This window comes from Balaenoptera borealis, assembly GCF_965194805.1.
Source record: "Balaenoptera borealis genome assembly, chromosome: 2".
Classification (NCBI taxonomy): Eukaryota; Metazoa; Chordata; class Mammalia; order Artiodactyla; family Balaenopteridae; genus Balaenoptera; species Balaenoptera borealis.
This window is the reverse complement of record NC_138867.1, coordinates 54,238,318-54,254,591: the sequence shown is the minus strand read 5'-3', so window position 1 is coordinate 54,254,591 and position 16,274 is coordinate 54,238,318. Positions and strand designations below refer to the sequence as shown.

General features: G+C 33.6%; 1 protein-coding gene across 15 annotated transcripts in view; it reads right to left on the bottom strand.

The window, feature by feature from the left end:
* Window positions 1-445: 445 nt before the first annotated feature.
* Window positions 446-16,274, bottom strand: part of ERBIN (erbb2 interacting protein) — a 111,471-nt gene continuing 95,642 nt past the window's right edge. For 6 of the 15 annotated variants that reach the window (XM_082373256.1, XM_082373245.1, XM_082373255.1 and 3 more), the window contains 7 exons: window positions 14,454-16,002; window positions 10,293-10,436; window positions 7,609-7,728; window positions 5,052-5,261; window positions 3,859-3,951; window positions 3,287-3,361; window positions 961-2,483 (listed from right to left, as the gene is read on the bottom strand). In XM_082373256.1, coding sequence (XP_082229382.1) covers window positions 2,376-2,483; window positions 3,287-3,361; window positions 3,859-3,951; window positions 5,052-5,261; window positions 7,609-7,728; window positions 10,293-10,436; window positions 14,454-16,002 — 2,299 coding nt within the window. In that variant the 3' untranslated portion in view covers window positions 961-2,375. Of the gene's footprint in view, window positions 2,484-3,286; window positions 3,362-3,858; window positions 3,952-5,051; window positions 5,282-7,608; window positions 7,729-10,292; window positions 10,437-14,453; window positions 16,003-16,274 lie in introns of those variants that run through there. The other 9 variants (XM_082373260.1, XM_082373246.1, XM_082373254.1 and 6 more) reach the window with 8 other exon arrangements.

The following is a 16,274-nucleotide window of genomic DNA, read 5'->3' as shown; positions in this document are numbered from 1 at the left end:
TGTTACTCATCTTGTAACAAACTTTCTTACTTGACTTTGTGTTACGAGAACATTAAAAGTTTTTTAAATTAACTAGAATAAAATACTAGTGCATATAACATTTGTTGCACTTGTAATATTTCAATATAATGTGCAAACAACTAATTTAAGGTTAGATCATTGATGAATCAATTGTTCTTTGTGGCTTATTTCCTTTTCCAAAATCACAGTCTGTGTATCTGATTCAAGGTAAAGAAGTTGAAAATGTCAGAATTATACCTATTTTTTGTATTCCTTATTAACAGCAGAATGTGACTGTGAAAAGTTGATTGAAACCAGTAAAAAATGATTGGAGTAATTTTAGAATGCCAAAATTAATATTTTAAAATAAACTATGAATAAAGGGAACACCAAGGCTTGTCTTAAAGAAGCTGTTTGTCATTTTTTAAAGAGATTACAACACACATACAATAAATGAATTTTATCAAAATACAGCACATTTTTTCTACTATATCCATAAAAATCAATTACTATGTAAATAGTACTGAAAATCAACTAAAATGAGTTAAAATTTACAAAGAGTTGTTAAAGGGCTTCAATCAATATTATTAAAACTATACAGTACAATAACCAATTGATAACATCTTGAAAGAAGTGCAGTATTGGAGTTCACATCTTTTTAAAAGTACTGCCTATTTACTCTGACTAGCAAGAAACAAACGAGTCCAACTCACTTTTGCAAAAATAATGTAGATTGCTGTTTTCGCTAGTCTTATAGAAGACTTAACCTTAAAACAAGGTTGAAGAACAAAGCATAACAGATTCAAAATTCCAAAATTATACTTCTTAGTAATTAAAAATGAATTGCAATAACTGAATATTGCTCTAATGAAACGCTCGGACTAGCCTCAACTAAAAACAGTTATTGGTCTTCTATGGCACTTTTTTCTGGTCCAAATAACCATGCATTAATTCTTACCATTGCATGTCACTCAAATTTTATTTGATTACATAGATAGAACAAAAACAAAATTAATGGTCTGAACAAAATTAATAAACCTCTATCAAATAATTGTTACACTAACGAGGAACAAAGGCAGTTGGTGGTAAAACACTATTACACTGATACACTTAGAAACCCTTTAAAGACTCTGAAGTGTCGAGTTCACATTTAATGTTACCTGTAGGAATAGCCCTTTATCTGAACACCATTACACACTGGTAGGCCTCAAGGACCCATCCCTTTGCTCTACAACTCTCCACAGCAATTCTCTATCACTGTGCCAGTTTCACAAACTTGCTTTGGTTTCCTAGCTCCATGCGTACTGTTTCCTTTTACTTTACCAAGGCAATGTTGAGGCCAAACAAAATCAAGAGGCTTTCCTAAATCTTCTTACATTTTGTGTTACAGCAACACAATCTTAAAACTGGCCATTTCAATTTCATTTGTTGCTTAAAATAAAAATTATAAATTAAGATTAAAATGGAGTACTAATTATAAAACAGATTGCAAGTACCACCATTTGCACAAAATCAAGGAATTTCTGCATCACGGAAAATGCATGGACCAAAAAGAAAAAAACAAAAAGAAGGAAAGAAAATGCATGGACATGCATCTACAGAAGAGTTAAAAATTTCCTGTGACTAAAAAATTGAAACTTGATTCACTAGTAGCAAATGTAGAGTAATGGCTATGACAAGAACAGATCCTGAAGAGCTCATAAAATGCAATTATTGTCTTTTTTATTTCTTTAAAAAGACATCACATTTTTTATTGCATTATTCTATTAATAAAAACACATTAACAGCTGTTTTTTTCATTCTTTGCTTCCAGATTTTTATAGGAAATAACTGTTTTAATCTGGCCTTGGAAAGTGAACCCACCAGCACCACCTTCACCTACTCACTCTTCAATTCAATATGCACATAGCGAAAGCCAACACTTCAAATCTCTTGCCCACATAAAAAAAAGTTTCAGCAGAAAAACACTAATACCAGTTGAATAAAAATAAGGGCATAAAAGCTATGAGATAGATAGCTCTGCCATCTGTCTCTGGGCTACAATCAAGGCTAACTAGAGCCTTGCACAGAGTTCAATCGTGTGTATGAAATCCAAAAATAAACCTACACTCTATACAAAAACAACATACATTTGTTTTTGTAGCCTTGACTGCTATGTTTAAAAACCTAAAGTTTTATATGGTATGAATTCAACAGTCTCCCCTATATACTGTACAGTGGTTCTTTCCCTCTAACCACAAATTCCATTATCTCATTAATGTACAAATTTGAACATATTTGAGTTCTTTATATATAAAAATAGTCAAAATATTAATTTCCCCTGCAAGTATCTTCCAATAAATCTTGCTGTCTCTCCATTTTTTAGTCCACAGCTCTTATGAGGAAACCTCTCGTACAATGATGAGTTCTACTGTGTTCTGGAAAGTTTTTAGCAAGGACACTGCTTGTCCATGTTCAATATTGATAAAACTGTAGCCATTAGCCTAGAAGAAAGAAGAAAAAAGCTTAAAAAAAAATTTCATAGTCATTTATTTGCATTTGTGCATTTAAATTTCTGCCAGGTCACAAACCTGGCAGAAAATAAGAATCACTTTGGCAATTTAAAACAACATCTAGACTCCTGGGCCCTACCCCATCTCTATGGAAATAAAATCTCTGAAGGTGGGACCCAGGAACCTGTATCTTGCCCACATTTTCAGATGATTCTTACGTAGCAACCCGACATTAGGAAGCACTTGTCTAAGACAGTGTCAGACATGGTGTTGTGTGTATACGCTAAGGTGCAACTGAGGTCACCAAGCTGCTAGGGTAGTAGAGGTCAAGGCCTAGTCTTCCCATTGCCTAGGAGTCACCAGATCAAGGACAATACACTTCTTATAATTTAGGCTAAACATTTAATGATGTTTTACTATACATCAGACACACAGTTCTAAGTGCTTCTTGTGAATTAAATCCTTTAATTCTCGTAACACACAGAGGAGATTCTTTCATCATCTTATTTTAGAAGAAGTTAACATTCGTAAACTTAAACAAAAGGCTAAGATATATTCAAAAAATGCTAAGGTTTATTTAAAAATATCAGTATGATCTTCCAAGGTACAAGGTGGAAATATTTTAAGCTATGAAAGCACTAGAGAGCAGCCTATAAGAAATGCCACTGTTTTCATCCACAAGTATTTAAAGATAACTTCATAAAATGCTTACTTTCAAACCTGGCATTTATAATCCCTTGATGAGGAGGGCAGATGTTATAACAAAAAGTAATAAAAAAATGTATCTTAGTTACCTGAATAATTTTATCACCTGGTTGCAATAATTTTGATGCTGGTCCTTCAGGCTGTACCCTTGTTACAAATATACCCTTTAATAACAACAAAAAAGATAATTATTTGATGGAAAGCAGTATGCATAAATAAAAGAGTACCAAGGAGCAATCTTTTTTTAAATAGTATGCAAATATTTGAATTGTGGTGCAAGTTTTCTCCCTATCTCCTCTGAATAATATTGTGACCACGCTATGTTATTTGTGCTTCTGGTAATTCGTACTTTAGTGATTTTTATTAAAGTGATAAAAAAAAAAAAAGTTACTTCTACAGATGTGAAGAAAAGTATTAACAATTAAAAAATCACTTCACAATATAATGAACATTAAAAATTTTTGGTTAAATTTGTAGTCCTCAATTAATTTGAGCTGATCACATTTCAAAACAAAAAACTGAACAATACAGCGGGAAATCACAAGTGATGTCTGTGTAGATCTATATAAATATCTGTTAGATTTTTTACTTATGCATAAAAGGTACTCATTTTGTGAATAAAAATTAATGGGCATTTCAAGGATATATAAACAAAACTCACATCATCATCAGGTCTGAATGGGTTTCCTCTTCCCCCAACCCCTCCTGATATGCTAAATCCAAGTTCTGGATCCTTGTCAACTCTCACTCGAATCTGAGTTAATATGAAAATAAACTTATTACTAATAACAGAAAAAGCTACAATACAATAATAACCACACTGGTAAATTAAGTTCAAGAAAACATAAATATGTAAGAATTCACCTAAAATAAGTATTCGGGCAGATGAAATGAAACTACAACGTGAAATATTATGTTAATGAGTTAGTGAGTTAAAGGCACAGCTGGGATTATAAAGCATAGCTCCTAAATTAATCTATTGCTATCTTATGAGGATATGCAACCAATTAATGTTGACTTTATATATTTTGGACAGCACGGACTTTAATGACATAGAGCATACACACAAAACATGTATTTTATTATCAGTTTCCATTTGTAGAACATCTAAATTACATAGTATTTCTGACTACTGGACGTTTCATAAGACATCTAAAAGATCCCTGGGTGGTTGTTGGATATTAACTCATTTCCTAAATCTGTTTATATGCTTCAAAGGAGTTGGGATTGATGATCAATCAATACTATTTTTTACAACCAAGCTATAGAAAAAGATGCAAGAACTAAACTTTTGTTATAAAACACTCCCTTTTCCCCAGAGACCAAAACAAAATGAATGAAGCATTTGTTCTCTAAGTTTCTAATAATATTATTTTATTAATAAACTATCAAAATACATGAATATATGACTGTCGACATTTTATGTACTTTGTAAGATTTAATTCGCAAAGTAGTTTGGAGACTATAGTCCAGTTTCAAAAGCTAACTATCAAATAACAATTAGCAAACTATAATACGCCATTCAAGTTTAATGGTCTACTATTTTTATTCCTGAAGAAGGTCTGATTACTGGAGTATCATCATCAACCAGTTTTGGAAAAACCACCACCTTAGGAAAAAAAAAATCATGCCCTCAATACTATCCTATGTCAATTAATCAGAACAGGGGGGATCATACAGTCAAGTTAAACCACAAAGTTTAATACCTTATAAACTTAACATGAAACCAAGCCATTAAACAAAACAGTAAAAACTATGTTAAAATTCTGTATGGATTTATTGTTATAATTAAATAACCTATAAAATACATTAAAAGCTTAGTCTCATATTCCAAATATTCTTGATCATTCTTACCTCTTGCCTTGCCAGTTCATGGCCTTGTCTAGGAGAACAATGGGGCTGTGTGTATGGAGGCTGGTGGGCCACTTTCAGCATCAAGTAATCAATTAGTTGTTCTCTAGAGGGATGCCTTGCCACAGATGCCTGAGGAAGGGGGTGATGTATTTGACTATAATTTGCCTGAGGCCTGAGAGGCTGGCCCATCTGTCCATTACTCAAAGGCATCTAAGAAAAACATGAAGTCTCTTAAAATGACCAATAATAATGCCTTGTTACAAATATTTGGATTTTCTTCTTGGAGCAATACAAAAGCACTAGAGTTTAACATTCTAAATCACACAGTATCATGCCATGTGTGCCATTTTTACTAATTTTACACTTTTAAAAGAAAAAAACCTGTTAATGTCTTAATTCTAAGCTTGCCTGAGTGCTCGCTAATAGAGTCACTCTTTAAAAGTTTCTAATTAAAGTACATCATATCTACATTTAAAATTATTTGCTTTTCTGTAAGCTTAACCCAATGTTAAAATGGTAAACAGTATGTCAAATTTTAAAATTTAAGTAAGCCCATTAAAAGGGCATCTCTTCCCATACTATAATCTCTCACATATACTCAAAAGATGCATTTGCTGATGCTTTTCTTCAGAATGAAAGTATAAGTAGTTTTGTGGTAGAAGTTTTTCATAATCTGAGTATATTCTTCCACCTCTATTCCTTCCTCTCCAGAATTAAAAAGCCAATCTATCTATGCAGTAGAAAACTGATTTATTCCTCGTGTGTGTGTGTGTATGTGTGTGTGTATCAAGTTAGGAATTTTTAAACTCTCTAAGTATTAATTCCATAGACTGTTAATCACAAAAATTAAAACTTGATATTTTATTTTGCTTTTCACAAGCTAAACAAAAAACTCCAGATTATTCTGTTGCTGTTAAAGAAATATCTTTGTCTTAAAGTCTCTTGTTTTTTAGACTTAAAAATAACCTTTATGGAAATGTGATAATAGCTTACTCTGTTAGTGTGAGGAATCTATCTGAAAAATAAGAGGTTATATTTACATTACAATATTTGCATATAAAGAAATTTTTGTGTAGAAGAGGAAATAAGTACATTTAAGCGATTCAGTCATTTAAAACTTCATTGTTAACTATTAACCCACACGGAAATTACAGAAAAACTGTGATGATTTGAGTCCCATTTCCCTAAAATTATCCAAAGTAGAAAAGTTTGGGAAAACACTATGGCAATAGTTTCAGAACTATGTATCTTCTTATGTTCATCTTGCTGAGGAATACAAAGTTTGGTTTTGGTGAGTAATATTATTACTTAAAAAAAAAGTTCTCTTTTTCACTGTATTATACCTGAGAATTTAGTTAATTCTGAAGCCTGGGAACATACATGGGTGTTTCATGACAGGGCACAAAGATATTATTCTCTCACAAATTTTATGTTGGTTGGAGAGAAGAGGTGCTATATTATCTCTTTTTTAAAAAAATTGTGGTTGTTTCCCACTTGATCACTGTAGATTTGAAGCAATTAATCCACCTAGGAGTACTTAAATAGTTGTGCAGTTATTTTATTACTTTTGCACAACTCTGTAGACATGCAGATTTAATACCTTTATTCCTACATGCAGATTTAATACCTTTCTCCTGGGGAGAATACTCCAGACAATAACTACTTCTGACCCATTCTTAAGACTCCCTTACACCTAGAACTTGGACATACCTGAATGTGTAGAACACATTCTACATCAGTGTTAAACATAGCCATGGAATATACTAAGCTATGATTAGCAGATAACTCAGGAGAATAAAAAACATAAAACAAACTCAGTAACCCAAACCATAAAATGGATATTAAAAAGAAAAAAGAAACTGGATAGCAGAAAAAGAAACTCGACAGCAATTAAAAGAAAAACAACAAAAAAAGGGTAAAATAAATAAATACGTACAAACTTATATGGCTGGATTCCTACTCTCAAGAACAATGTAAAAGCTTATATAATACATAACTATGCTTCACAATTATAACTGGTTATACTAGGGATGTGGGCTTAGTTAAGATGAAGAACAGCTGAGGAAAATACTAAAATTATCTATCCAGCATTGGTGACAAAAAAGTAAACTAAATGAGTGATGCTTTAGTTATAAAAGTAGTAAGAATACAACCATCATCTATTCTACCATATACAAAAGTCTTTCAAGGTGATTTCTAATTACATTTAAAGTATGTTAAAATGCCTTCATCCTCCAATGAAGAATTTAAGACAGGTTCATATTTAACTCTCCAGAGAGTTTTACTATCAGGAATGCCAAAAAGTAGGAGATACTACAGAAATCCAAAGATAACAAAATGATTCTTCAGTGTGGAAGAAATCATGGAATAAACTAAGAAACAGCAGAGTGAAATTTTATTTCATATTTCTCAATTATTAAAAAAAAAACCTTACTAATCAAGAGGTAAAGGTCCTCAAAAAAGCATTTTCAGCGTTAAAGCATATATGATATTTCTAGTTCAAAAGCTGTAAAACACAGTAAGCTCACAGATACTACTTCATTCCCTGAGCACCTACTTTCATCAAGCTGTCTGGAAGAACATCTTTGTGACTAAGTGTAGCTGACGGGTAGTTCTGCTGTCCTGAAATGAATATATCATCTTGACAAGGATCTCCTGCACAGGATGTCTGGGGATGCTTCAAATGAGGGGGAAATAAAAAATAAACAAATAATGATCTTTAAGATGTGAAACCAAAATGATGATGACACTTGAGAGGAGATACTGCTAGACAACAGAAAGATGAAGAACCAAATCAAACATTACCATCATAACTACCATCGATATTAGCACCTTTATAATGGGTGTTAACTAGATTTATTTATTTATCATTGTGGTAATCACTTTGTAATACATACCTATATCAAACCGTCATTATGTATACCTTGAACTAATATAATGTTATATGTCAGTTATATCGCAATAAAACTGGAAAAAATATTAGTACCTTTAACAGTCTTTCAAAGTTACATGGCAAAATGTTTGTTCGTATAATGTGTGAAAAGTACATATGAATATATACTGTTAAGATATTCCTTTATAATACTTTTAGTTTTATTTACAGTAATACCTAGCTTTTAACACTTCGAGCAATAAATTTAGTTATTAATCCAAGTTAAGAGTCCCAAATTTTAAGAGCAACTAAAATATATGCACTCCTGTTGAGCACAGCAAAAAGTTTTTCGGTAAAAAAATTAACTGCTGTTTTTTTTAACAGCATAGTGTCACCCAGGATTTCCTTATTAATGATGAGCAATATCAATAAACACACAGTCTTATAAAACTTGCTTTAGCCTAATTCTATCATACTAATATCAGCTCAGTATTTTCAAAAGCACTGCTCTGATGAAATGCTTTTAAATTTTATTAATTAGAGTTCATATTTTTATACATCAAATAACATCCTAACATTACAGTTTATCTCACTGATACCTTTAGAGACAAAACAGACTCAATATCTCAATATCTCATTATCTCTGAGTATTTCTTATAAATATGCTAGGAAGCAAGATGCTTATTTTTCATCTTAATTTAGTTCTAAACACACCTAGCTATATTTTAGAAAACTACAGAGATTGTGATAAATAGCAGTATTGTTACCTTCAAAACAGTGTATGGCTGGCAACACATATATGCAAACTACATCATCATGTCGAAAAAAAATAATCTGAAATCCAGTTCATTATGATATGCCACAGGATACATGTAAATCTAAGGGCTTATAATTTAGTCTTAGGAACCATATCTGCAACAAAGCTATCATGTGCAGTTTGTTGCTAGTTCAAACCATGGCTTAGCATTTTTAGATGTAGTTTGATCTGATTTTGTTTATTTATACAATGAATACTTTATTTTCCTTTTCCGTTTCTGAGATGTGCTTTCAGAATGCATAATAATCAACTCAGCTCACAGCTTGAAGTTTAAACTCAAGCGTGAATGTACGACTATGTCTTTAAATGAACAAGTGCATTATGGATGAAAAAGTTAAACGCAACAGACTCAAAGACTCTGACTTGAATAAAAACAAGCAAAAGATATTACTGTTCAAGAATTTGTAAAGAACAATTGTTCCACATGACTATAAAGATTATCCCTGAGCTAATAAAAGCCCCCGGTCTTTACCCCATGGCTTCAGCTGGAATGAGTGCCAGAAATGCAGGGCTTACTTGCCATCATCTCCTCTCTGTTTCAAACTGCTAAGTTACAAAACGATTGTTGCCACTATTATGTAACACAGAAACCAGGTGGTGGCAGGTGACAGAAGGCAGAGCAAGATGGGTGAGGCCCAGCCAGAACAAAGTGAATCGAGGATACTGCTCCTATCCTAGAATACAACAGAGTTAAGCCAGGAGTATATTAAAAAGTAGTAGGAGATTGGGGGTGGTGGGGAAGGAGACACTCAGGAAAAAGCAAAGGATCCAGAAGCAGGGTCACTATGGAAATAAAACTATGGGGGAGAGAATACGGCTTTACAAAGGGAGAAAGGTCTTTTCAGGATGGAGGAAGAGGGGCAGAGGAAATATCCACTTAGAGGCCATGCTACCACCTCAAGTTGTCACGGAAAGAAAAATCTTAAAACAGCCACGCAGAGTTGTTCTGTTCTTTCTCCTTTTCTGTCATTCTTATCCCCTACCCTTAACTTTCATTAAAAGAATAAACCTTTCTTCTTCCCCACTAATGATTATGTGGGTAATGAAGGATTTGGGTTTTGCCTTTTCACTGGTACTTAATGCAATTTCTCCAGGCTCACATTTAATCATATTCTGCAAATTATGATTAAACTTAGTTACAAGTATTTATTTGCCAACCCTCAATCACTAAAGTGAAAATTATTCTTTCCCACAACCCCTCTGTGTATTACACATGCCATAGCCTTAAAACCTTGAGTTAGGGAGAGGAAGCTAATTTTAAGAGAAAGCACTGCGAAGAAAAAGAATTTTTCAAAAAACCTCTTAGATTCCTATCGCTCACCTCTTTTTATATAAGAGCTGACTACATCCTTAGTTACGACCACAGAAACTTAAGAGATAAAAACTAAATCAGCTTTGCAGAGCTTCAGAACTAAGTCATGGAAGAACTGGGGGGTAAACAAGATATTTAACCCACAGCACAAATTTATTTTCCAGAATTGTTAAAACATTAAAATGTGGGTTTTCTTCCTCTTCTATGTACTAAAGGTACTGATCTCCTACAGGCGCTCACTCGAAACATGTGCCCACCAGAGCCTCTTCCGTCTGCAGTACTCAAGGCAAGACTGCCTTGGCTGCCACGCAGACCCCTAGAGCTGCCGTAGTGAAAGTGGCTTACAGCGGTAAAACTGCAATTAAAGGACCTGGACAGCATGCTCTGAATAAAGAGGGGCAGATTTAACAGAGATTAGTGTAGCGTGCAAAATTCACAAGACATGTTATGTACATAGACATATATACAAGTAACCCCGATACCACGCAGAAGTATCAGGCAACACTGAATTTTCAGTGCCATTGAAAGAAATTGGCACTATTTACCATATATTTACATGAAAACATACATGTACACACATAAATTATATGTAAACCCAACCATTCACATGTTTAAACACCAAAAAAGAAAGTGCAAACATACAGCTGCTTTTATAATGCTGTTATTTCTTTTACTCCTAACATACCTTATTAGAAGGTTGTCGGAAGATAGGAATTGATGTTATACCCAGATATATCTGTACGTATGTAGTTACACACAGAACACAAACTAATTTCTTTATGAAGACAAACTTCACCAACATTCAGTTATTTCTAAGTCAAAATGGGTTTCTAGAGAGTCTGCTTCATTTTATAGAAATTAATTCTGTCTTATTAAGTAAATGGAGAGTTTAGACATACATAATACAGCACAAAATATATTTGCAAAAAAAAATACCTGGCTCTTGGCTACTGCAATTTCTAATAAAAATTATCTTCCACATTTAGGAAAATGTCTTAACATCAGAGAAAAGTTTAACATACACAGAGAGTTTTAGGATATAACATTTTAAAAAGGCTCCTACTGCTTTACAATTACCAGGAAAAAAATTTCAATAAATCTAGAAAATGCACATGTAAAACTTTTTTTCCCGTTCAAATAGGTAGATATTAAAGATTATTATATTTTAGTAGTTAGTAGTGGCTTTGCTGCTTAAACTTGAAGAACGCTTCAAGTTTCACTGATGGAATCCTTCCACGACTGAGTTTACTATAAATGCCTAATTGCCAATCCCAGAGCTGCCTGAGAAATGTACTTCAATAAAAGCACTGCCTGATTCTCATTGTTCCTGCTTGTTTATTCCTAGAGTTAACTACTGTTCTTTCACATGTGGATGCTTTTAGTCATGTCCCTAAACTTTAAGGGTCTGATGGTCAAACCGAGAGAAGCCATATTTTGGGCATGACTTATTAGTAAGAAATCCACAAATCCACAAATACTTGTTATGACATTTACAACAAGCATTTATATATATGTTATGACATATATAATAAGCATTTCTGTATTACTCTTAGGAAATACAGATCTTCTCCAGATTATGAAGTTGATCTCTAATACCAAGAAACATTAACGTGACATTCCAGAATGAAAAGATTCTGTAAAATTACAATGTACACGTTTAGTTATTTTGTGGATTCTGAAGTAAAGACTAAAGAAAAAAGTTGAATTTAACAGGCCAGGCCTGTACTTTCCCAAACCATCTCACAAAGAATAAGGATTTGGCAGAGGCAGTTCAGAGGTTCCCCAAACACCTGATTAGAATGTAAAAATAAATTATACACATAACCACACACACAGAGAAACATTTCAACAACACACCCTCACGTGTTACACACAGTTTTAACATGTCAACTTGAGTGGTCTGATTGACCCTTTTTAATAATATGTTGATCTTGGAACAAAGCCTTTGCTGTCACCTTTGAACATACATGAGGTTTTTGTAAATATTTCACTGAGTAAGAAGGCTAAAGTTTGGAATAGGTCTGACTTTGAATTCAGGCTTGTACAGAGACAGCCACATAAAAGTGCACTCTGTCACAACATCAACACATTGTGCAAAGCTCAATTAAGTGCTGGGTAAATGTCCTGGGCACTGTTTTTCACTACATGCTAATAGCTGTATAATAGCAAGTGAACATGGAAATCATCATGTTTTGTTAATCATATTCTGGTTGAGTGCTTCTTATCAGTTTTTAATATAATAAGGAATATTGGCAAATGCTGATATTAGAAATAATTTTAATTTTGAAATAAATTTTTATTCTTTTTCAATCTCTGTTGATTAGTTTAATTAAATAAGTCTCGAGATTTCTGAGGTGGGATTTATTTTATACATTTGTGTTCCAGGTACAGTTTGCTGCAGTGGCTGGGAAGGAGGGGTTACTACTACAAGGTTAAAAAAAACCAAGTAAGCTTCAATAACTTATCTCTTTCTGTGTTACTACTAAACTCCTCAGCTGGGCAAAGTAGCAACTTTTCCTCTAGAGGTAGGGCAGGCATTGTGAAATCCCCTGAGGAAAATTTTCAAATGTCTACCACGCCATTAGAATTATGTTTAAGGGAGAGAGGAGGAGATGCAGAGGAACAAATAGAGATCTTCCATCACAGTCTAAATCTTGTTGCCCTGTGTCCTCAAAAGGCTTTTCCTAATTTCACTGAATTGATTCTCACCTATAAATTACCAGTGAGCACAACAGGGAAACTACTGTCATGCATTCTCTAAGCAATCATACGGTGAATTCTAAACATGAGGTTTAGAATTTAGAGAGATACAGTGAACAATGAGATGGCTGCTACTGCTTCCTATTTACTAAAGTCCAGGCGTGTCTGTGTCAGACAGGAAAGTAGTGGAGAATAGCCATCTGAGATGTCAACTAAAAATATAATGATAACCAAACTTATCTCTTCCTCCAAACCTGCTATTCCTCTTCAATATCCAGTTAACAGCAGTCCCCAAAAACAGTTATTCAAGGTACCAATCTCAAGCTTAATCCCTTTTCCTCAATGAATGATTACAGGAATATTCCCATCAGAAGTAAACTCTTATAATCTATTTCAGAACTGCCTCTTGAATTTGTTCCTTTGCCTCAATTCCACTGATATATTTTTCATTCCATTTATTTTCTGGACCATTAGACAGCCTCATAACTCAATCAACTTGACTATAGCCTCTTCCTCCTCAAATCCAGTTCCACACCATCACCAGAAGTTTATTTATAAAACAGTTATGTTACTCCTTTGCTTAAGAATTTTCCAAATTCCATAGATAAGGCACACAAATTTAAAGAGCCTCAACAGTATGTAGAGAATTACAGCCGAAACAAAATGGAGAGCTGACAACGAAGTCGCCTAATGCTATAGATGCTCAGCTACTTAAAGCTAAGAACAGAATTAAAAAGAGATAACAATTACAGACAGAGGTTCAATGTGAATTGACATAAGGTATTAATCACATTTTAGACACTGATTTCTTAAAAACTTAAAGAATTTTAAAAAGTAACGATTAATTGAGGTTGTATACATTCAGCTGTTTTTAAAAATATCTTATATCAATAAACAAAGTTAAAATAATCCTTGGGTAAAATCCACTGAGAGATATGAAGCTAAATCTTGAAGAATGAATATGCCTTGGGCCATAGAACTGCCCCAAAGTATCAGTTTTAAGCATAATTTAAAAAAAAATTTTATCTCCTTTCAAAAAAGGAATATCTATACATAAGGTTATAAACTGAACATGAGCTTATTTCCAAACTACACTACACTAGAGCCACAGACACCTGAGTTCAAATAGGTCAGAAATGCAATTCAGGAAAGTCAAGAGTAAATGCCATGCCAGAAGCCATTCTGAGTCAGTGACAGTGTTAGTCATACAACATGAACTGGGGAAAAAAATCTTAGGTGAAAGATATACATTTACAATACATTTCTTGTTATTCTGTTAACTATATGGTAAATTGCTATTTCTGTAAACATATTTACATAATTAATTATTAATAGACGAGAGCAGGAAGCCAGAAAATAACAGAGGTAAACATGTATATATGTGTATTATTTGTAGTATGGCACAATCTAAACGAGATACACTCCTAAATATATAAAATGAAGGTAAGCCCATTAGAAAACACTAAGGAGTAAGAGAAGGGAAAGAAGTTTATATTAACATCTCAACTGTTTTGAGACTGGGTAATTCTAAACTTGGACCTCTAATCTCACTACCAAGGAAAAACTCCTAGAATATAGGTATATATTCAATAATTCAGAGTATCTTGTTTCATCTAGTTTCAAAAACAAAGACTGCCAAATATTTTAAAGGAAAATTAGTAAATTCATAAATAGGAGAATGAAAAATTCATGTTTAATTACCTTTTCTAACTTTTTGGCCTCAATGTGTCGTAGTACTTGTTCTCGCCAATCGTGAGGAACTTTACTTTTTCCTGGAGGATCTAATAATGAATGTTCAGAACCAACCCTTGCATTTGTTCTTTTTGAAGGACTAGTCCGTGAATAATTGAAATCACTAACTGACATAGTTCTCTCTGGTATTTCACTAAAAGAGGGTCGAGCACTCTGAGGCCTTGATGCATTTGGACCATCAATGCTGTATGTTCGCGCAGAAAGAGGTCTCTGTGATCCTGACATTATTGGAGGAGTTCTTCCCACTGAATGTAACTCTCTGTATGATAAATAATCTCCTTCAGGAACTTGGGCCCACCTTGTGGGACCTGGCTCACCAAGATTTACAGAGGCTGTAGAGGACACACTACTCTGTCGCTGAATCGTAGTTCGTGATGATCCAGGAATGAGTCGGTCATTTGGTGAGATGGCCCACATTTCCCCATGTCTTCCTGGACCAAGTCTCTGATGTAAATGGTATCCAGTATTAGCTCGAACATTGTTATGATTAGAGAAATTCATATTGGCAGAATGTTTAGCATAACTGTGATTTTCTGTACTCTCTGATCTAGGAAAGCGCTGCGGAGGAAAATTGACATGGTCTACTTGGGGATTTTGTTTGGAGTGCCACAAAGTGTCCTTGACTGTAGCACTGCTACTGTACTGGATATTATACTGTGGAGGACCATATATTTGAGGCGTGGACTGTGGGCCACTTGTTGTGGGGCCTCTTATCATATTTGGTTCTTCAGGATTATGATTTGAATCAAACTTGAAAATTGCCTTTGTACCTGCTATTAAATCAGAAGATGAAGAAGAACCAGTAAATACTTGCAATGGTTGATCATACAAAAGCGTAGCTGACTTGCTCCTGACTATATTTTTTCCATCAATAGTAGATGTTACTTTAACTGTTGCACTTGGCTGCTGAGGTCCATTATCACTAAGAATGTCATAGATTTTTAGCCTGCCAGTCTCCATATTAGTTATGCTATGAGATTTCACAACAGATCCAATTGGCCCACTTCTCTGAGGGGAGAGATCTTCAGTGCTTTTGGAAAGACCTGCATCAACAGAAGAACTGGTGTCATGTGGTTCAGTCCTCCTAGGAGACTGTGGAGTTTCCTCAGAACGTCCATTTACCTTATTTATGCATTCAAGAGTAGGATACTTGTTTCCATTATCCAAGTGCTCAGCCTCTCCTTTGGCATTATTGCTGAAAAAGTCTGTTTCAAGCACTGTATCCTCTGTCTTTGATCTTTCCACTATCTCTGGTTGAAATGTATCATTAGTTACAAGTTTATTAAGATTCATATTGATATGGTCTAATTTGTGAGATTCATCAGATGTGGTTGTTGAGTCAACACCTTTTTCAATAAGAACTAATCGCTCTTCAATATTCAAATCATATTCAGGTAAGTTAAAATCTTTTTTATCAGGAACCTCGGTTTTTTCCTCTGTTGAATGATTTAAAATATCTCCATTTTGTAAAAGGCTGTTAAAATTTTCATCTTCTTGCCTAAAACAAAGAAAATTTTATCACAAACATCATAAAGCCCAGTTTTCTTAGTAATGGGGAACATTAACAACTAATTAATTAATGTGTAGGTACATAAAGATAAGAGCATTGATGGGAGTTACAGATAAAAGGCATTTATTATCAAGCATGTAATTTAAAAATATTATTGTAACAGTCAAATAATATAGATTTATATTAAATGGAGACAAGGTAAAGCATACTAATTAAAATTCATAGATAAGATTAATTTTCATCAATATCATCAATCTATC